The 23,152-nt window shown below is 32.9% G+C and overlaps 3 protein-coding genes across 3 annotated transcripts; 1 reads left to right on the top strand and 2 right to left on the bottom strand.

Moving 5' to 3' along the window:
• The first annotated feature begins 683 nt into the window (after nucleotides 1-683).
• LOTGIDRAFT_223334 (hypothetical protein) lies at nucleotides 684-6,349 on the top strand. Its single transcript, XM_009068685.1, has 12 exons — nucleotides 684-734; nucleotides 1,354-1,494; nucleotides 1,914-2,169; nucleotides 2,554-2,648; nucleotides 2,967-3,184; nucleotides 3,469-3,557; nucleotides 3,944-4,104; nucleotides 4,453-4,539; nucleotides 4,818-4,889; nucleotides 5,210-5,362; nucleotides 5,732-5,891; nucleotides 6,151-6,349. The coding sequence occupies exons 1-12, from the start codon at nucleotides 694-696 to the stop codon at nucleotides 6,322-6,324; spliced, it is 1,647 nt and encodes a 548-aa protein (XP_009066933.1). The 5' UTR covers nucleotides 684-693; the 3' UTR covers nucleotides 6,325-6,349.
• Nucleotides 6,350-9,488: 3,139 nt separating this feature from the next.
• LOTGIDRAFT_198013 (hypothetical protein) lies at nucleotides 9,489-17,263 on the bottom strand. Its single transcript, XM_009068684.1, has 8 exons — nucleotides 16,902-17,263; nucleotides 16,239-16,407; nucleotides 15,694-15,878; nucleotides 14,631-14,863; nucleotides 11,103-11,275; nucleotides 10,743-10,856; nucleotides 10,111-10,221; nucleotides 9,489-9,785 (listed from the first exon to the last, which is right to left on the bottom strand). The coding sequence occupies exons 1-8, from the start codon at nucleotides 16,951-16,953 to the stop codon at nucleotides 9,623-9,625; spliced, it is 1,200 nt and encodes a 399-aa protein (XP_009066932.1). The 5' UTR covers nucleotides 16,954-17,263; the 3' UTR covers nucleotides 9,489-9,622.
• Nucleotides 17,264-18,134: 871 nt separating this feature from the next.
• LOTGIDRAFT_204901 (hypothetical protein) lies at nucleotides 18,135-22,843 on the bottom strand. Its single transcript, XM_009068683.1, has 6 exons — nucleotides 22,545-22,843; nucleotides 21,919-22,063; nucleotides 21,547-21,619; nucleotides 20,818-20,923; nucleotides 20,180-20,268; nucleotides 18,135-19,675 (listed from the first exon to the last, which is right to left on the bottom strand). Exons 1-6 carry the CDS (start codon nucleotides 22,771-22,773, stop codon nucleotides 19,526-19,528), a joined length of 792 nt encoding a protein of 263 aa, XP_009066931.1. The 5' UTR covers nucleotides 22,774-22,843; the 3' UTR covers nucleotides 18,135-19,525.
• Nucleotides 22,844-23,152: the final 309 nt, after the last annotated feature.

Here is a 23,152-nt window from a genome sequence, read left to right as displayed (position 1 = left end):
ATCAAATCATTTGATAATGCATGCTCTATATATTTGATGGAGTTAACAGACCTACTTTTATACACAATATTGAATAACACTATAGTGTACAATGAGAGAAATTTACCAAACAGTGACATTCATGATATAATGGTATAGAGTCAACATCTGTTCTTGATAGGGCAACACAAACATATCTCAGTATGCAATGGGGAGATCCTTGACTTGCACTTCTTGTAATACATAGAGCCTTCGTTCAGTACCAACTGATACTTTTTCTCTTGTATCGCTGAATGAGGGACACATGGTTCGGAAATTCAAAGCTATCTCATTAGCCTAAATGGTGCAGAAAGTAGGACATAACACTCCATTTCATTTCATCTTTTGATTTTCTAAAAGATTAGACCAAGCATCAAGATGAGATCCTGAGAACTCTCTGATGATAAAATTTCTTGAGCAGGAGACAATAGGCATGTCAAAATGTACTCTGATACACAGAATAAATAACACCAGGATGCATTTCACATATATCCCTGGGGACAAACCTATAGTCCCCTGCTCGAGAATGACTCTATTTGCCTTAGTAGACATTATCAAACTAATACATGAAAAGTAACCTTACTTTAAATCAACAGCTTTATCAGAGTTCAAAGATAACTTATTATCAGAAACCGCCATCAGGGGGTTGTTTTGAAAAAGAGATTGTTATTTAAGATGGAGATTAAATTGTTATTGTTTATTTTCCTGTCTATCAGGTAAATATTTATAATGCATTATCATATTGTTAATAATCCTTAAGCAACATTGAAGTGTTCCAATTATGTATTATTTAATATCACATTGTTGTGTTTGAATTTCTTATTTAACATTATGTAAGATGTTGGGGTTATATTTTGACAAAGGATTACAGCAATTTATTCATGAAATCATGATAGCAGTCATGATGTTTTTGAATCATATAGTGTGCGGGGAGGGGGGCAAGTACAGAACACAGGCAAGTAGCACCAGGAAATTGGTCTCAACACTTTAAATATAGTATGGTTGCTACATGGTAACAGAAATAATGTTTGTAAGACTATAAATAAAGTCCTAGAAAATGAAGATATTATAAACCTCTGTGTCAAGGTTTGATGAATTGCTGTAAGACTAGATAATTTAATTCTAAAAAGTAATACAGATAGCTGAAATTGAGTAGTATTAGCTGGTAAAACAAGCATATACATGTACTTTAATGTTTTAATATTTATATATGCTCTACAATTGATGTATTGAGCACTATTTTAATAGTGAAATTACTATATTATTGTATTAGATATGAACTATATGTATATCTATTTAATAAGATTATTAGCTCTTTATAATGTACTGATTTAGATGCTGTTTATCCTCTGAATCTGTGAAGTCCTCAGCATCAGTTATTTTTAATCAGAGAAATGGGGAATTTGAAATACACAATGGGTTTGTGGAGGATTGTTTGGTTTTTGGAGAATTTCTGAATTCTGTGAATGAAACTGGGTAAGTTGTAAGAGTTGGTGACCTTTACAAATCCCCCATAACAGTACCTAGTTTTTCGGACTGAAACAATCTAATTATCTTTTCCATGTCCACCACCTGTGTCGCTGAGGATGAGCATTGGACCACTGATCCACTACTGCCTCAAGTACATGAGTCAGCCCTTTTCATACTGTAACCCTGTGCCAATGCCTTCTGTTGAATAGTAACTTTTTACTTTTTCACCCAAACCAAATAGATTATTGATTTTCATTTCAAATATTTTATATTATTATTCAAACTAACTGCACAAACAATACTCTCTCACTAGAGTATCACCTACATGCCTGTGCCTGTGCTTTTATAACATTACTTAACCGCAATGATACAACCTTAAATTCCATTATGGTAAGATTAAAGTTTCTCTGACATGTTATATATAGGTGGGGAGAGTTGAGTATCAGAACAATCAACAGAGGAAATTGGAATGACTCTGTATTGGCGTATGGTGCTGGACTGGTTGAAGGTTATTTAACTAAAGATTTGATTGAAATGCATTGGTTAAACACTCAGTCAACCTACTGTACCCAGCCTTACTCTGACTACTGTACTAAATTACATTGGTTCCTGACAGAGAATTTAGAATGGATTAAAGACATGATCAATGATGCCACCCTTCAAGATACTTATTGGTATCAGGTATTACCTTAGTTTACACTGATGCAAAAATTGAAAGCATTTTACAACAATCTATTAATGAAAAACAAATGTCTCTTAGAAACAGTTTTTGAAATAAGACCAGTGAAAGAAAAAGAACAATTCAAGAAAACTGCTTTGAGATGAAACAGTCCAAGCGACATCTCCCAACTTCGTCTTCAAGATAGAGGATATGATAAATATTTAAAGATGTTGGAATCAGTATGAGAATTATTTCAAGATCTAGATTGTTCCATGGCAAAAATTAAAATGGGAAATATAGTATGCAAATCTGCTCTGAGATGCAGTATGTAGTATTTTACACCCAAAAAGTCTATACAGCATATTTTGTGGTACAATGTACTAATCTCACTATATCATATATAGGTGAAGTTACATTATGAACAGATATCAGGATTATTAGCAGGGTATCATAATAAACCAGGAGATATTGGTATCAATATAGAGATATTTGGACATTAGTAAGTATGTATACATCACAGATGTTGTTTTTAAAATGTTCATTATATGATGTTTAAATTATATAAATCAAACGTTAGTTAGTATGACAAAAAGGTCACTTGGGTTTCTGGCCAAAACATGAACTCTTCAAAGACCCTAGCATAATGCAGTCATAGGAGGCAAATGCCTCACTTCTGAACTAGCAACCAAATTTTATTATTGTAATTTTGCATTTTAAATCCACCCTGAAGGATAGAACTAGCAACTTTGCATTATTACATGAATATTATAATGAATATTGTCCCTAATATTGGCTTATTGTTGTGTTTTTAATTTAGTTTAATGCAGATACAAGATGATATATATGATATAGAGAATGTATTAAAGAAGCCAGGAGTAGAGAAGACTAGACCAATGGGACACTGTTCAGCTTTGGTGAAATTATTAGAGAATGGTGATGTATTATCAGCCCATGATACATGGTCAGGATTTAATACAATGTTACGAATATTAAAATATTATGATTTACCATTTCATACCACTGCAGATATGAAAGGTATATTTCTTGTATATAAGATAACCTCTTTCTTGCTATCATTTTATATATCAGAGACACTTGAGTGATGGATTCCAGTGACGTATTTAAGCAGTGCTTTTTTGGGCCATGCCCCCCATCCCCTCAGACCATAAAAAATGTGCATATAGTTGATAAGAACTCCAATCTCTAGGTGTTTAACTACATTCAATATGAGCTCATGACTGAATCTCTAATTGATTTGAATGAATACAATTAGTTTTTCTTCATTCATGATCTAAAGAAACGATTTATTATATTTGCAGAAATTATACATGGATCAAGAATGAGTTTTTCTTCCTATCCTGGCTATCTGTATAGTTCAGATGATTTTTATGTTACTTCAGCACAACTGGTAAATAGTTACTATGAAAGCCTTAATCGTGAATTTTGTGGGTCATCCATGCATTCATTTCAGAAGAATTAACAAACATATTGTTTCGTATTGAGGATATATATACTTCCACCTATTATTGAATGGAATTTGGCAAGGTAGATTATTCTCAGCCCATTTGTGCTCTGTTTCTGTGGTGGATGACAATTTTGGCCTTTTTCACTCTCTAAAAACACAGGACATCATGCTGCAACTGGGATTGTCTATTTGGTATCCCTTTTCAAAAGTCAAAATTGCTGATGTGTATTGGCTGTATTTCTTTCAGAGCACCTGCTGTGACTTTTTGATTGAATTTGAGATCAGAGTTCACATAGCTAATAACATTATTTTGGGTTGTAATATTTCAGATGATAATGGAGACAACCAACCCTACCAATAATAACAGTTTATTTAATGATATAAAACCAGAGGGTATAATATTTGAAGGTATTAGGAATCAGATAGCTAATAGACTAGCTAGTACTGGTTATGAATGGGTACAAGCTTTCTCTAGATACAACAGTGGCACGTAAGTTACAACTTTAAATGGTACATTGCTAAATCCAGGACCCAGGGTAGACTGAAACTTGCTGATTTGGCACAAGATAAGTATTTGTTAAATTGTGGCAGAACTGAAGGCTTGATTATCATTCTGTAAAGTGACACAGATGGGTGAAAATGAGCTCAATCTATTAAAAAGATTAGATATTCTCCTCATATTTTGGGGATAGACATACTCTTATTAGAAAAAAAAACTTTATCTTTCTTGAATGATCTCTGATGGACCCTACCTCACGTCTAAATCATTGCTTTTTACTTGACTCTTTGATTGTGATATTGATAGGTACATATTAATTTTTTCTATGTGATTTTGTAGGTATAATAATCAATGGATGGTTGTAAATTATAAACAATTGACCTCATCACCTCCTGTTGGAATATTAACAGTTTTAGAACAATATCCGTAAGTTAATATTGCACCAGAATTCTCTCTATTAAACTGAACTAAATCTCCAAACATAGAACTGTTTTACTCAGCAAAGTTTCGATGCCTAAATTGATTGATAAATGTTAGCAATATGATTGTAGCACAAATAGATTACTGTTTATGCAGCAACAAAAGAAAATTGTGCAATGGTGATTTTGGTGATTATGAAAGACGTATAGATGTCTACCAAAAAAATCCACGATTCATAAGTCTGTATTCCAAGTGCCCTTAAAAGATGATTATATTATTTACAGTGGTTTGATACACCATGAAGATTTAACTCCTATATTAATGAAGAAAGGATACTGGTCTAGCTTCAACAGAATGTAAGTAAATATAGAGGGAGATCCATCAGGGCTTAACCTTATTTTGTATTGATGATGAGTAGGGGATGGTTTTCAACAGATATTTCAAAATTAATGAAAACAGTCAAATTTTCATGGCTTCTGAGTTGTGTTTAGTTTTATGAATTCAGAAAACTATGCCAAAAAATTGCAAAACTAGACATAAAGTGGATCTTCATGGCTTCTGTTGGGATGTTCAGTTCAGACAGTCCAAAATTAAGAAAGAAGGGAAACTTGACAAAAATTTTCTTCATTGCACACATTATGGAGTAAAAATCAGGATGTAAAACTGATATTTTCAGATATTATCGAGATATATTTGCGATCAGTGGTGAACAGGAATTAATTGATAAATATGGAGATTTTTTTACACATGATAAATATGCTAGAGCTTTAATATTTGACAGAGATCAACAATATGTAGAGAATGTTACAGGATTAGTAAGACTTATGAGGTATGGTAAAATATTCTACTGTAAGAAATACAGACTATCTACAGATGATTTGTCACCTGGAAGAGAGTGAGAGAAAGATGTAATATTATCTTGGAATACAGTCCACCCTTAGAGTTGCAGAATCTCTCACGTCTTTTTCTTTGTAGCAAATACCCCCCAAAACTAACATATTCTCAAAGCTGCCTAACACACCTATCAATTAATACCAGTCTACAAGAGTTTATTAGACTTTTTCTGGTTTCTGTTTCCTCCATTATCAAGTTACATAATAATTAGTTTTTATCATGAAGTCAAGTGTCAGTTCTTAGACTCAGTATTTTTTCGTATTATATAAGTATTAGTTAATATGTGTATTTGTATGTATTACAGATACAACGATTATAAACATGATCCTCTATCAAGATGTAATTGTACTCCACCATACAGTGCTAACCTAGCTATCATGGCCAGAGGAGATTTAAATCCTGCAGATGGAGCCTATCCATTCCATGAATTAGGAAGAAATATTGGTGGTGGTTTGGATACTAAGGTTTGTAGCAATAAAATTCCCAAGAATTTTCCTTTCCATGAATATTGTGACAAAAAAGGGATGATTTCACAAATGAGTAACTCCAGTGTCAACCAATTTCAGAGTTTTTAACATGTCTGCCATACAATTTGCATCTGAAAGTGGGTAAACAGTAAAACTAAGTCATAGATGGTATTTCTATGAAGGAATCCACCTCTAGTTCATCTCCTTTACTTGCTGAATCACTGGATCATCAACCAATGAATAATTTTTATTTCAGGCAACATCCAGCTCTCTAGTAAAGGAGGTCAGTTTTTACGCTCAGAGTGGACCAACCTCAGATCAAGTACCTGTTTTTAAATGGAGTGATGTACCAGAGCAGATATCTCATCTTGGTCATCCAGACACATTCAATTTCCCTTTAATACTTTTTAATACCACAAAATATGATTAGGAATAAAACACGATCGTAATAATCCAATATCCTTTCTCTGTTCTTGAGAACTGCTGCACTGAGATCATTTCAAATGTATGAAAGCCCTATCTTGCTGGAAGATAAATTATTTTCATTAGGAGTAGGCTTACAATATTTGTTCTGTGAGCATACTGGCAGTCTCTGTAGGAAGCAGGGAATGCCTTTAAGAAAGCCGACGCCCATCTAGGTTTGTCAGCTTAGCACACATTTCAGAAAGTCCAAACAGCTAATTATGTATTTTTTGGTGTAAATAAGAAGATAATGAGTGAAATACAGGTTGCTTTATTGAAAACATCAACATAATACAGCGTAATAATCATAAACAAAATGTTGAAAGGAATGTAAACTTTTTATATGTATCGAGGACACTGATAGCATCAATTTGCACCATTCCAATTTTCGTTCCGACGTCTGCAGTTCTTGCAATTCCACTATGAAGTCACTAGAAGGGAACTACATATTTGTTAAAAGTTGCTTCCAGTAACTCCCCTCTAGTGACGTATTAAAACCTGTAGTTTTAGTGGAATTACAAGATCCACAGACATCAGAATAAAAATTGAAATGGTGCAAATTGATGCTATCAGTATCCCCGATATACATAAAAAGTTTAGAAAATCTCTTTACAATCTCTTTAATAATGTAACAAAAACAAAAATACCTGGTGTTGAAAATTGAATTAGTTTACAACTATAGGTTCAACTCTCACTGCCACAATGGACCATTTCCAAGGAAAAACTGGCTGGCAAAATGTGATTCTAAATTCATATTGGTCAGACATTCACAAGCAAGTAAGAGTTAAATTACCTGTTGATAATTCAAATTATTTTAAAGCTGAGACCTTAACCCTGAATAATAATATTTATATTTTGCAGAATTCCTTGAGTATAGACAATTTCAGGAATTTTGATAGTTCAATTCTCTAAATCTTCTCTTTTATTTCTAGTTAACCTCTAGAAATCTGAGGTTATTCTATTCACTGCAGTATTGTGCATTTATATGTAAGCTTCTGATTTTACAATACAGTAACCCAAGAGGTTTTTTTTATGTGAATCAGAGGCATTGATTTGCACCATTCCAATTTTCAGTCAAACATCTGTGGGTATTCCAATTCCTCTAAAACTAGGTGTTTTTTATGTCACTATCGTAAAGATGATCGCATAGTGTGAAACTCTATGTAACAACAACATGTTTTAATATTTCTAAAGATTCTTCTATATCATTAACCGCTTTTGCACTAGTGACATCATAAAATGCTAATTTTTAATGGAAGTACAAGAACCACAGACATCTGACTGAAAATTCAAACGGTGCAATTTGATTCTATTAGTGTCCCCGATACACATAAAACAATTAAGAAAAACTCTTTACAATCCCCTTAAATGAAATTCAAAATAAATATAGGGTATTTCATTAGTAAATAAACTAAATTTGAGCAATTTGATTCATAGAGTGAAGTCTAAAATGAGTTATTTGAAGAACAAAATATAATAACACAGCAAGCAATATTTGGATTTTTGGATAAACTGAAAATCCATTTAGATTTTTTACACCATGTAACTTGTATCGATATAACTTTCAAAGGTAGCTCAAATAAAGCTCTACCACATGATAAAACAAAACAATAAGACAACTATATACACTGTTATTTCTGAAGTAATATATCTATAATAATGGTATTATTTTCTAATATATCCTTTTAGTTGAGGAAATACTATAAGGATGGGTTTGATAAATAATACTTTAATATTCACAAGTGTCTAGTTATTTACAGAGAATTGTGTGACATGACCAAAAGGTCACGAGTCAAATAATGAGGTCAAAGTTCAAGAGCTATGTAATGTGTAATAAAAGTAGTATTATTATTATACAGTGTTATTAACTTACTATACAACTATTTAAATAATGAAGTCAGTATCAAGTTTTTGTAAGGTGTAATAATATCAGTATTTATTATACAGTGTTATGGCCTTTTACCTTGTAGTCATTATGTAGCCCATCCTATAGGATTGACTATTCTTAAACCTTAACCAAAACAATTTCATGAGGAGAAACCCATACAGATCACTATGGTATATACATGTACATGTAATAATTTCAAAACACATCCCTTAATTCAACAGAAAGAGTGAAAATTGTTGTGAAATTTTTACAATGATTCTCATTCTATGATCATTAAGGCACAATTCAAAAGTTGCACCAATATCTTAGATAATTAAGTCAGTTTATTTTTTAGTTGTTTTCAAAGTACTTAATATATTTAACAACTAAATCAAAATTATCAGAAAATGGCATACGTAGAGAGCACTAAATTCAAATTTATCAACAAATAGCACTTTAAGCATTTCACCGGCTTAAACAATACTTTTTTTTTTTTATTTTCATTATATTCAAATTTTACATTTATACAAAACCTTCAAGTGGGAGCATATTCAGGTTAACTTAGTATATTTTGAACTGTCTTAAAAATAGTAATAATGCAGAGTTACCTGGTAAAACTAAATGTTATGATGAAAAAAAAAGCAAACAGATTTTGTACAACAAGTATTATACCTTCTAATGACAAGAATGATTGTACAATTGATCAGAAATTATCATTTTCAATCTGACACATATTCCCAGTTTTAACTATCAAGAAACACCTTATGCTTTACAAACAAACTCACAGCTAGCAGTATTTCTACAAACTTTTCAAATTCCATTCCATCTGAACCCAGGTACAGGTACTAAAATTGTACCACTGGTTTCCAATATTTGAATTTTAAAAACATAATCAAATCTAATCTTAATCTATATCTAAATCTATCACCTTTGGTTCTGACTACATTTCCTAACTTTATTACTATATTTTGGTATACATAGAGGTAGACGCAGACAATATGTTGACAGATTTAGCTATTGTTAGTGGAGGTAATAGAATATAACATATTCAAGTCTATGGAAAAACAAAAGAACTTGATCAAATTAGCTATTGTGAAAATGATCCTTAACCTGGGGAGTCTATGATCAACCCTCAACCTAACTTTGGTATATAAATGGATGGATATAAAAACTCAATAAATTGTGTACACTAGAACTCAGGGCATGGGTGGTGTGGTGCGCTTTTTGTGGCAGCAGTTTCAAAAATTTCAAGCAAAACACAAAGATAAGAAGTTTTTTACTCCTCTATCTACATCACTTAACCATTGATTTGGCTGTAATTACCACTCCTGTCCATGTGACAAAAACTAGGTCTGCAAAAGCCTAGAAACTTGTGCAAGGAAAGATTATTTCTGTTAGTTTAAATATCTTTATATTTGAGATATTCTTTAAGGCGAAATGGTAAATGAAGATGATCTATCTTAATGGTAGGTAAATGTTTTCGTACAGTGCTACGAGCTAAATGTTGTAAACGTTCAATTTTTCTTGGACTGGATAATACTTCTACCACACCTTGCCTATTTCTGAAATAATAATACAATAAATTCAAATCTTGAACATCAGAACACAAATTCAAATTGTGATTTTGAAATGGGAATATAGAATAAAATTTTAAAAAATCGGAACACAAATTCAACTCTGAAAAACTTTCAAATGGGAATACAAATTCAAGTTTTGGAAATAGTAAATGAAATAAAAATGTTCCTGAATGAGCTATTGATCTCAATATTGAAGTTTCCAATGACTAAACCTCACTCATTTTCCATTTCAAACATACAAAGTATAGAGAAAATCCTTCTACAGGAAACCTAGATATTTCATTTCGGTTGAAGAAAATTGTTGACTTACCCAACAGACAACAAAGTACCATCTGGTGAAAATGAACAACATAAGGCATTATCATTAACTGCTACTTTTTCTGGATCTTCACTTTCTTGTAGATTCCATACACGAGTATACCTACAAATATAGCACCTTGTTTGAAAATTAAACCCTAAGACAGCAGACTTTTCATCACTTAAAGGGGTTGTAAGAAATAATCTATTTTTCCATGTGCATTTCTATTTATGATTTCTTTTTGCAACATTCCATTTTTAGGTGTCTTTGGTTCTTGTAATTTTATAAAGGCATGACCCTTTATAACACTATTATTATTATTGCAAAAGTCGCTAAAAATATCTATGGACTTTTGCATTTCAAAAACCACAGACATCTGAAAATTGGAATGGTGCAAATCAACAAATCAATCAGTGTACTAAAACATTTAGAAAATCTCTTTACAAATCCTTCAATGTTTCCTTTACCGGCTGATATGACTTTTTCAGCATTTAACAAATTTATTATCATCTTATTCTCCAACACATCTTCAATATAAGTTTGCTCTGGATAAATGCAACTGAGATGGTAATATTCAGATGACAATTTCATTTAAATACTATCAAGAAGTCTGATACAAAGTCATATAAAGTTTGAATACATACCCATCATCACAGACTGAAGCAAGGTGAGTTCCATCACAAGAAAAGGCAACATGTCTAATATAATGTTCATTAGCACCACCAGCATATATAGGACGAGGGGCTGGAAACATATGTCTACAATGATATTCAATATAAGACATTAGAAGTTTCATCCAGTACATGAAATAGAGTGATTTGAGAGTTACACCTTCTGAAAAATTCAATAAGGTGCAAGTTTGGAAATTTCTTATTTTGCAGAGAAACAGTGTTCAACTTACTGTACTGTCTTGCATCATTTTGGGCTATTGAAGACATCAACGCCATGTAATACATACCACAGGGGTTCCCAGGGGAATCCCTTTCAAAGCGCCATCTACTTACCCTAATTCCCTGAGTATCTCTCCAGTCTCGAAATCCCATATAATAACACGAGTGTCGTAGGATGCTGTGGCTAACAGAGCACCATCTGGTGAGAAATCACAGCTAGTTACATTGTTATAATGTCCTTGTAATTTACGTAATAATTTGAAATCACTGGTCCTCCATATAACAACCTGAAATAAAGATCATGGTTCATGATTTGTCAGTAACCTAAGGAAAATGTGGGAACAGATAATAAAAAATATTTCTTGAAAATCCTTAACATAAAAGGTAAACATTTAACAAAACTTCAAGCCAAAATATTTATTTAAATAGATCAATCCTATTGTCAAAGGTCAATGGAATCTTGAATAAGCTTCCACAGATAATATAGAACCAATATTGCCTTTGGACCCACACAAAGTCACAAAGCTCTTGTCACAAAATGTCAAAGCTTTTAACAGGTTAAATTAAGTTCTATTACATATTTCAGTCATAAAATTAATAACTTGTTTACAAACAATCTGAGGGAGCCGCAGTGGCTCATTGAGTTAGACGCTTGCTCGCTAACCTGAAGGTCCAGGGTTCAATCCCGGCATAGGTCGAGATAATACCTTCGGATTTTTCAACCCGGTTTCCCCCTGTCAGTGATGCAGGTAAGAGGGGCTGACATGGAAAAAGCGTCTAGTCGTTCGGATGGGACAATAAACCGAGGCCTCGTGTGCTACAGGCTGTGCATGTTAAAGATCCCTCGACAGTTGGAAATCGAAAAAGAGCAGGCTAATGCCGCTGTCCTGGCAAAATTTCCCTCATGGCACCCTGCATGGCGTTGCCCGTCTTCATTAGCCCACAAGGTGCAGAAGAGTAGGACGTAAAACTCCATTCATTTCATTTCATTTTTACAAACAATCTGAGAGCCTCTTTTCAGAGTGTTCAGATACCTTTTTATCTTTTTCACAATGTTTTCATTCTATATACGGTTATCTCTGAAAACCTTTAAATTAAGTTTTTTAGCATTTTTTAAAAATACTCCAGCATCATAATAGAAATTTGTTTACAATCCAGTCCTACTGTGACAGTAAACCAGATGGCCTAATAAACAAAATAGATGTTTATCATAACATAGATGACTTAACTGAAAGTTGGTCAACTGTAAACAATTGTATCATGGTAAATAACAGCAAGGGGTCTGTTGTCACAAAGTAACTATTTATGTATAGCTCTGTGTGTCAAATTTTCATTTATTATATGGTGCATATCTTCTGCACTATAACAAAATAGGCCTACAGTAAATACTATAACTGCTTCAAAGAGGTTGTGAGACAACAGACATGTTGGCAAGTGTCCATCAAACAAGGAAATAGTAGAAAATAGAATGTGTTTGCATCTTTGCATCTGCTACAAATGTTAAACCATTAGAATTGTTATCAAAGAGAGGAATGAATATGTCATAGCACTCTCTTGTAGCAGGTCGTTATAACATTCTCCAGGCAGATGGCCCTAAGGACCTTATATCAGTAGGCTGCCAGTAATATTGATATGCTAGAGTGCTTCTAATGTCCCAACATCTTCAGACATTTATGATCTGGTCTAACTAACAAACTTTACAGAATAATGTTTACAGTGGTCACATCACTATAGATTATATTTAATTTACTTTCACCAGGTTTTTGGGACCTGTTGTCTTTCATACTTTCTATTTTTATTCTTCAAAATAACCTTTTGACCTAACCCCGCTTTCACCAATCAAATTACTGCCTTCTCCAGAGCTGGTATTTTGTGAGAGAGTGAAGAAATTTGATTGGTTAACTGAAGTGGCTGAGTTAAAAATAAAATTTAATAAAACAAAACAAAACGAAAGTTTGGTCTAATTTTAATTAGACTGTTAAGTATTGTGCCTTCTCTAGTGTTTACAAGTTAGAAATTCAAGGACAAGGGCAATAACTCATATTAAAATATATTTAGTTTTTTTTTCTATTTTCTATAGGTTTAACTCTTGGGTGATGAAAAAAACTTTTACCAGGTTTCATCAAAATTTATCAAGAATCATGCCCCATAGGTTGTTTATGAGCAATTGGAAAAACTTGTCAAAGTGTGAATAAAATTTTTGAATAAATTAACTAGTACTCCCGAGTCATCAAGTTATAAACAGAAGATAAGTCATTTGACCTTGACCTTTAGGAATATTGGTGTAGACTGATCAGTCCAAATGATATTTAGGTCAGAAAGAAATTAATGCATGGGAACTTGATAGGATGTTTAAGGTTTAAGTGACCTCAAACATCAAATAGATAACACATGACAATAAACATGTACTTGATGAATTATTCTAATAATCTTCATTCATAATGCATGAGAGAGGAAATCTACAAGTTATGTATGTTAAAGATCCATTTTCATTGGGAATCAAAAGACTAGGCCCATCCTGTTATATATAGTTCTGTTCAACAGCCAAAGTAGGAAGCTTAAAGAAGGCTAATGCACACAATATAGTACACTCAAGTAGGAAAGTGCATGTCACACACAGTAATACAGTGTAAAACAGTCAAAGTAGGAAGCTTAAAGAAGGCTAATGCAGACAATATAGTACACTCAAGTAGGAAAGTGCATGTCACACACAGTAATACAGTGTAAAACAGTCAAAGTAGGAAGCTTAAAGAAGGCCAATGCAGACAATATAGTACAGTCAAGTAGGAAAGTGCATGTCACACACAGTAATACAGTGTAAAACAGTCTAAGTAGGAAGCTTAAAGAAGGCTAATGCAGACAATATAGTACAGTCAAGTAGGAAAGTGCATGTCACACAGTAATACAGTGTAAAACAGTCAAAGTAGGAAGCTTAAAGAAGGCTAATGCAGACAATATAGTACAGTCAAGTAGGAAAGTGCATGTCGCACACAGTAATACAGTGTAAAACAGTCAAAGTAGGAAGCTTAAAGAAGACTACACAATATAGTACACTCAAGTAGGAAAGTGCATGTCACACAGTAATACAGTGTAAAACAGTCAAAGTAGGAAGCTTAAAGAAGGCTAATGCAGACAATATAGTACAGTCAAGTAGGAAAGTGCATGTCACACAGTAATACTGTGTAAAACTGTCAAAGTAGGAAGCTTAAAGAAGGCTAATGCACACAATATAGTACACTCAAGTAGGAAAGTGCATGTCGCACACAGTAATACAGTGTAAAACAGTCAAAGTAGAAATCAAATTGATTTAATCGACAGTTCTATGAATTTCCCTCATTGGACATAATGGTATAGTTACAAATTCCTGTTTACTATTCATCCAAATATGGAAAAGTAGACTGGAAACTGCAGAGAGCCTCAATGACCTTGAAAAACAGAAACAAGTTTTCTTCAACATATTTTTGATATAGCAAGTGCTGAATCTAATCGTACCAAAATTCGAACTTGTCCAAATTCTTGTGAATATGAACCGACACACCTCAGCTTCACATTACAATGTGAGTGTATAAAAATACCTATCAGAGGATTATCTACAAGTATTAAATTCATTTAATATCAATAAAAATATAAGGTATTACTTACACTTTTAAAATCTCCAACAGAAGCAATGTATTTGGTATTAGGTGACCAACGGCAACCATGTAAACGTTTATTCTGAGGTCGTAAAGTTTGAAACATGTTACCATCATCGTTTAAATCCCAGAGTTTCAGAGTTCCATCATGACTGGCCGATAATAAAGACATACTTGAGTCTGGAGCGAAATGTAAACTTGAGATTGTGTCCTTATGATCAAATAATACCATTAAAAATAACCCTGAAAATATAAAAATATAACATTTTGAAAAAAAATAAGGAGTCCCCCCCACCTCTTACAAATTCTTTTTCATTTGACATAGTGTAAAAATAATTCAATCGATCATAATAGTAAGATTGAAAACCCCTGATCTAGACCTTGATCATTGTTGTAACCTTAATCTTATTTTCTGTAAAAATCATATGGAGAGTGGAAATAATTCAAATATTGTCCACATTATTATCCTATGCATATAACCTAGTGTAGACAGTCTGATATGCAATACTGTAGACATCTGCCAATCTAATCAAAATTAGATTAAAATTTCTTTTTTTTTTTCTGATGTTTTGTAATCTAACAAGTTTTCTACTTCAGTCCTGGCTTCATGTTCTTGAAATGATCTTAGCGCTAGAATGTCCTAGGTTCTTATCTTCTAACATTGATTCTAGGACATCCTAGTGCTAAGATCGAGAATACAGGGCCTGTTCTTATGACATTATTTCTCAATGTGTTTTATGTTTCTTTATAACAGTAACCAATTGTGGAATATCAAAACTCTAAGCTCCATTTTGCTTTATAATCAATATTACATACACAAAACCCAAAGAAGAGCAATATGACAGACTCTTAGGGTTTCACTTTTTAATTTAGTTAACTTGCAGTGAAGCCTAATGGTACTGGGTACATTATTTATCTTAAAATTTATGTTGGTGCATACAAATATAAAATTATCTTCAATTACAATTAACAAAATGTACTAACGGTTAATTTTTCAAAGATAATTCTATTCTTTAAAATCTAATTCTATTAGGTGCATACAGGCCACAATCTTCAAAAAATTAACAGTATACCTGTTCGGCAATTCCAAATTTTAATCCTACCACTCTGTAATCCAGTAGCTAATATCATATTCTGATCAAATTTGAATCGAGACGTACGACTGTTCTGAGATCTTCCAGACCCAAACGCCATTGACCAAACAGCCTCCTTACAGTCCAAGACATGTTTAGAGTGGCATATATCCTCTTCATCACAGCTGAATAAAATAAATCATATAGCATATAATCGTGAAGATAATTATGTACGAGTAAACACCTATTAATCTAGAACTTTGGGACTATTTCCCTTCTTATATGTCAAGGATTTACTTTAGCAGGTGACTTGCGTGACATTATAATCCTAAACTCAAACCTTTCTGATCAGGGTGTCTCAAAGAAAAATTTCAATTAAACTTGTTTTTACAATCTACAAGGCCATTGCATAATGGAGGCAAACATCTCACTTTTAAAAAGCTGACCAAACTTCAGAAGTTCAAACTTCAATTATCCAGACTCCCTTATCTCATTTTAATTGGTCTTAGCTAACTCATTAAACTTGAATCTAATCCAATACCCACCTTTTTCGTTGTTCTCTATTCCATGGTATAAGTTGAACAGTACAGTTACCTGATGACCAGGCTATATAGGAGTAGTCTAAAGCCCAGGTTACACTACGACATTCTATTCCATGTTTTGTTACATTGTTATTATGATGAGGATCTAGACACTCAACACTTTCACAATGTTCTGAAAAATAAACACATCAAAAATCATGTGTTACAATAGTAGCATAGGTAATAAACACACACCAGTAGCATAGCTTATTAATACACACCAGCATAGCTAATAAACACACACCAGTAGCATAGCTAATAAACACACACCAGTAGCATAGCTAAATAACAAATTGTTTAAAACAATAAAACTTTATTGCCTTCAAGAGAGCTCTAACATTAGAATGCCTAGTTGACAAATACAGTCACAATGGCACTAACAGATAGACTTCCCCTGCCAATTTCTAGCAATTACAAAACCCACCATCGCATCTATTTCGATTAAATTCTAAATAATAAAAGCGTATTTACTTTAAAAAATGGCCTACTTTTTTCCAAGCTGTAAATTTGTAATGCCTCAGTGGGTCATTTACTTATTGTATATAGTGAGTAATGATGCTATAAATGATAATAAACCTTGTTGGGTCATTTGCTAATCAAACAATATACTTATTAATTCTCACTTACCAAATTCATTGGGCTGATTAAATAGGAAATGAGGGTATCCGCTTTGTCTCATTGAATAACAGTCGTTTTCTAATTAACAATCAAGCGAAAAATATAATATCCTAATATGCACTTCACTCTATAGTCGTCCTGGTTAACACTGACCGATTTTTTTTTACGATCAACAATGTTCCACTATGTTTCACAACGTTACACTTATTGATAGATAGATATACCGTTATCTTTACAATGGCGTCCAGATCTAAAGACTTTTATTTCGTAAACCGCAGAATATGCGCAGGAATTACGTCAGATATCGGATAAAATTTAAGAACGATCTTGGTGCCTTTTCGTTCTGTAAATCGCCAACGATCTCGAGAAATGGAGGATTAAATAACCTATTTATTCCGTTACATTCATTGGTCAATGTAACCACTCCCACTTCTCTCGACTATCCAGACTTTATAAGTATTTGTTCACGAATGTAAGGCTGGTTCATAGAGACTATTATGATTGACTTGACGTTACCTATGGTACATGATAATGAACATGTGGTATTATGCATGAATGAATATCACGTTTCTCATGAAATATTTACAAATTTTATATCATTTATACACAACTCTACGCATTAATAATATGTTACAAAACGATATATATCAAATAATCCGTTTCAATCAAAGTAGTGCATCATTCTGACCACAAAAGCTGCTTTCGTACTGGATATTTGCAAAGCATTGCATAAAACATACCGTCATTAACATTAATATAGTCCGACAAGCTCTTTGCAAGTCGATCACAGACTTCATATATATTTCATCATTCTTAAATTACTTGCTGGCACGAAACCAGTTGATGCAACTTTAAAGGTACCACCAAACAATTGCATAAACAGTGCAACAGTATCCCTGCTTGACCATCATCTCTATCCAAAGCATATCAAAGAATGGCTCATACGATGGGTGTTTCTGTAGGATATTTTGAGAGGTGTTAATAATTTAAATCTATGCTTGATCTTCCACCCTGATGTTCAAATAACAGGACAATTACCCTCAAAATTACCACTGCAATGATTTCATAAACATTTACATCAGATAAAGGATAAAATTGAAGAACGATTTTGGTGCCTTTAGTTCTGTAAATCGCCAACGATCTCAAGAAATAGAGGATTAAATAACCAATGTAGTAACTAGTCTATAAATTTTTTTCATTGTCAGTGCAGGGGATAAAAAGACGCTTGCAAGAAGTTAAATTAAAAAGCGATTCATTTAAGGATCTACAATTTTAATCTTCCATAAAACAAGCTAATTGTTACAGCAAAATACATGAACAAAATAATGTTACTGGTTTATTTATTATGAATGAGCAGTCATATTACAAACTGACAAAAGCTGTAAGTTCGATATGAAATACTCAGTCTGACAAATCTAACCATACCAGTTCCTCATATGTGATATCATTATGGTAAGGTGACTATATCCCATCTATATATCGCATTGGAGAAACAGGTATGCCTCGATTTATTCTGACTGAAATACTAAGAGAATACTGTGTCCAACTCGCAAACAGAGTGGCACAATTGTATTTTATCAAGAAATCATTTTTCCAGTTAAATACTTTACTTTTGCCTGTCTCTGAATCATGCTGATTCTTATATCACTCAATCAATCCACTCATCAACACATTTCCAGATTTCCAGGTACAGATTTTTACGAAAAACAACTTATATCAAGCCTTTACGCTCTTTCAGTCTATAACAAACATATATAATGAGATAAAGCCTAACGATGATTATGAAGAAAACAATCAATACACTTTCAGGATGATTTAACACAAAAAAATTAAACTCATTTTCATAATAGTCTTCATATTCTTTCAATTAACATTCTTTTCTATCGGTAACAAAAAGGACTGTTCTTGTTTTTTTTTTTTTAAAACATCCATGGTTTTTGTAAAAATACAACAGATCTTAAATGGGTGATGCTACTGGCTAAAGTGTTCTATTCACTTTCACAACTAAATATTTTAGCTTGTAATCTCTTCAGAAGTAATAATCTATGAATAATCTTCCGTAAAACATATTCTGTTTGAATTGAAATAGTTTTCATGTGGAAATCCATAGTCTCTACTTGTGACCTAGGCCAGTGCTTCTATAGGAGAGTATCTTCTATAACCAGCTGATAAAAATAAATTTTAACCATCCATAACACTTTTCATATTGAAAATCTCATGTCTAGTCTGCGTATAATCTAGTTTAAGATAGCAGTTTATTTTATTTCAAAAATTCAGGCTTTTTATCATTTTCTTAAACCTCTCTATTCTTTATCTTATATAATATCATGGCATCTCAATCTGATTAAAATCAATCACAATTTCGAATTTTTTGTTTTCTCATATTTTTGGTCTACATTGTAGGGACAAAAATTATCAGAACACCAAAAAGATAGGAAATTGTTATCTAACTTAATTAGATTCATGTTAATTTGAATTTTATCTTAAAAGGGATACAGGTAGTTGAAACAACACTCTATCAGATGGTGTAAGAAATAGACTATGTCTATATTTTGATCATCCGTATGTCACTAAATTTACAGTTAAAATGAAAATTTGATTCATGTGTCTATTTAATGATGAATTCATATTGTTCACTTGGAGGATACAAATGATTTAATATTTTCCAAGAATTTGAGATATTGCTGATGTTCGTATACTGTAGCAAAATCTATTAATTCATCTGCAAAATCTTTATCAAGTTTACGATCTTCAAGGTAAGTCATAAACATTCTGTACATATCCTGAAATGCAGAAAATTTTTATCATTAAGAATCAGCAATAAATGAAATCTATTTCTTTACTGGCAGTCTTTCATACAGGGTTATCTGTCCTTGTAATCCCTTTCAATTTCTGTTCTCCCCGCATGCTATTATGTGTTAGGGTGATATGTGAATGGTATTCCCCTAAAAAGCCCAGATATAGGTCAGGAAGTCATCTTGGGATGATCAAAAATTGAATTTCTTAAACCTGGCCAAAATGAGTCCTTGTTCATCAGTGGACTTACCAGATGTCTTAACCATACTACTGAATCCCTTAAATCCATAAACTAAGATATTTTCCATTAAACTAAATTATTTTGAAACAAACTAGAAGCGTTTTCCAGTTATTACTTTTTTTTAATGGATTTTCTTCTTAGTATGGATATATAGTTAATTGACCAAGTTTGAGACTTTAATTTTTGTGTCCATTCTAAGAGGTAGTATTCCTTTAAAATAAAGATAGCAAGAGAGAAATATTAAACTCACTTCATCTAGATTTTCAGCTTGAAGTGTATATGTTGCATCTTCATTACTTTCATTATATAAAGATATAGAGTGGATGATGAATAAATCAGCTGAAAAAAAAAACACCATTTACTTTATATTGAGATAACTGTGACTTACAAGACTGTAACATATACAAAATAGATTCACATTACAAAACGAACCAATATGTGGTATTATTGGGTGAAAGTCAACACTAGGCTAACTTTCGGAAACAATGGTACAGGCATCAGAATTGTTCTTGCCTTAAGGAGGGTTCGAACTAACTGCACCTAATCGCCTAACAGACGATAATTCAACTGGTGGTGTTACTGATCATTCATTATGAGATGAAACTGAAATTTAACACACAAAATGCTATCAGATCGTAGAGAGTACTGATATCAATATCGAGTTCGATTAGTTTACAAATATTGATAGCTCGACAAAACATGTCTGACACGAATTATGTCATTATTCGTCAATATATAATTGACCAAAAATATTGGCCATTATTTTTGGCAGCTGATTCATGTGGGTGTACATAATCATGAACATAAACCTAGACAAATTTTTCGACTGATATTCAATTGCTGCAATCAGCAAAAAATACCTTTATGTGCCCTCAACATTATACTTACTGTCTTCATCCATATCTTCAGACTTGTCAAACATACAAAAAATCGACAAGACATGTTTACTACCCTTCTTAGATATATTCACCTCAAAATCTGGCCTGCAAATCATCTGAAACATGACAAATTAACATGTTAAATCACAATGAGAAAATGAACCAAACAATTTACAATTCAATAAAGCAGTAGCAGACAAAGGTCAACGAGGTTGACATAACATGAGTTCAATAGACTTCCTGGATAAGTCAAGATAAAAATGTATGGCAAAAGCCAAGTGCCTATGAAAGGAGAAAGTGCCTCATGCTCAGTGCACTAAGAATAGATGACATCAGCTCACAAGTGGAATTGGGTGGAGAAGGCAACAGCCAGTAATTTCTCACTCCTTTAGAAATGAACTTCGTATTCAAGATCCCTAGTGGATCTCTGATCCTTAAAGGAAAGGATATGACATTGTTGAAAGTGCTTAAGCTGGACCAGCCTATTTTCTGCGGGTAACATGGCCGTATTCAGTATCCCTAGTGGATCTCTGATCCTTAAAGAAATGTATGTGACACCGAATTATCCAGGGAGACTAACAGGCAATTCTATCCCCATATATAATGATAAAGTTAAGAATAGGAGGTGCTTAAGTCAGGCCAGCATATTTTCTGTGGGAACCACAGCCCCTTCATGGAAAATGCCACTGCTCTTCATAGACTCTTATCAAATCATACAAAAGAATGATCTATATCTTACTTCTTCATCTTCTCCTTCTTCTGCTGGTCCCGCTGACTCTACTGCCGCATTCACGTTAACTTCAATCGATATTCTATAAATACACAGCAAGAATTCTAACAATTATGTATTCTTTGTAATGAAATTTAAGGTCCTGTATTATTTTATATTATCATTTATCTCCATTGCAAAGATATAATCAAAATGAAAATCAAAGATCAAAATTATGATTCCGACTGACTACAGCATTTCTCGATAACCTCAGAACACAACTTTAACTTTTGTCATTTTCACTTCAACTTTTTTCATTTTCCATGTGATATATTGTAAGCTAGTTCTAAAAGTCAACTCATGTTCCTTAATGCTACTATGAAATTTCAAAGGCATTCTTACGTTTCATTCCCTTGTTTTCTTTCAAGTTCAAAGTGGCTGCCATCGAGCTTAGCGACTTTAAATGACGAAATTTTTGGCAGGTCTAAAACTTTTTCAGATTCTAACATTATTTCATCTTCTAGAATATTTGTCATCTCCTCATCGGCTGAAATATAGAAATGTTAAAGTTTAGGCCTGAAATTGAACTAATAATAACTAAATAATAACATAGGCAATACCAATTGTGCTTCAAAATGTAAAAAATTCAAAACAACCCAAACCTGAGGAAGAACTTTATACATGCCCTGTATTCTCGAAACGATCTTAGCGCCAAGATGTCCTAGGTTCTTACCTTTTAACATTGTTTCTTGGATATCCGAGCACTAAGATTGTTTCGAGAATATGTGCCCTGGATTACATGGAGAAAACACAAGATTATGGTGTCCTTAATATTGTACAAACATACTTAATCCATGCCAATTACACTTTTAGCAACCCCTCCTCCCCCCAAAACAATGTAGGCTTAATTTTATCTGACAGTGACATTGTTTCCATGCCATTTTATATACAGCATGTACACAGAACAATTCAAGTTGACATGTCATAATTCAATTACATTGTCTAATAATATACTTTTTCAAACCAACCGTCAGTGGAATAACTCCTGCAGCCACATTTGCAATTCATCAAGTGGTGAACACGTGTTTTAGAAACATTGTTATTGCTCATTTGCCAAAGGCTTCCAGTCAATTTTGTGGATAAAAGTCTAGTATTTGATGCATTGAGAGAAGCTGTGGGTGTTTGAAGGAAACACTTTGTTGGATTTGACAATCGTCTGGCTGCAGACAGTAAACCGTTTCGTATTATTCCTGCCATTTTCAATGTAGACTTCTATTCTTCGTCCTTGGTAAATTTTGGTTCTCGAAGCGTGCTATTTGCCAATTCAGTGCGCAAGACAGAACTTTTAAGGTTTGAGGCGTTCGAATCCGATACTTATATCGTATTCACTGAGTAAAAAATTGAATATTCCGTTAAAAGCTGGCTTGGAAGCAATGTCAGATGGGCAGAATGGTGTTCTGAATGCTCTATGATATATTTTATTGTGTGTTCAAATTATTTATGATCTTACAGTTATTTTTTGTACTACAGAATACAACATTTTGGAAGAGTCGAATGATGCAAGTACAAAAATGACTAAATGTATTTTCTAACATTAAAGAGCCCTAAACACGTTTCACGTGTGGATTCCAACTTC

This window comes from Lottia gigantea (assembly GCF_000327385.1).
Source record: "Lottia gigantea unplaced genomic scaffold LOTGIsca_92, whole genome shotgun sequence".
Lineage (NCBI taxonomy): Eukaryota > Metazoa > Mollusca > Gastropoda > Lottiidae > Lottia > Lottia gigantea.
This window is presented reverse-complemented; position numbering and strand designations above follow the sequence as displayed.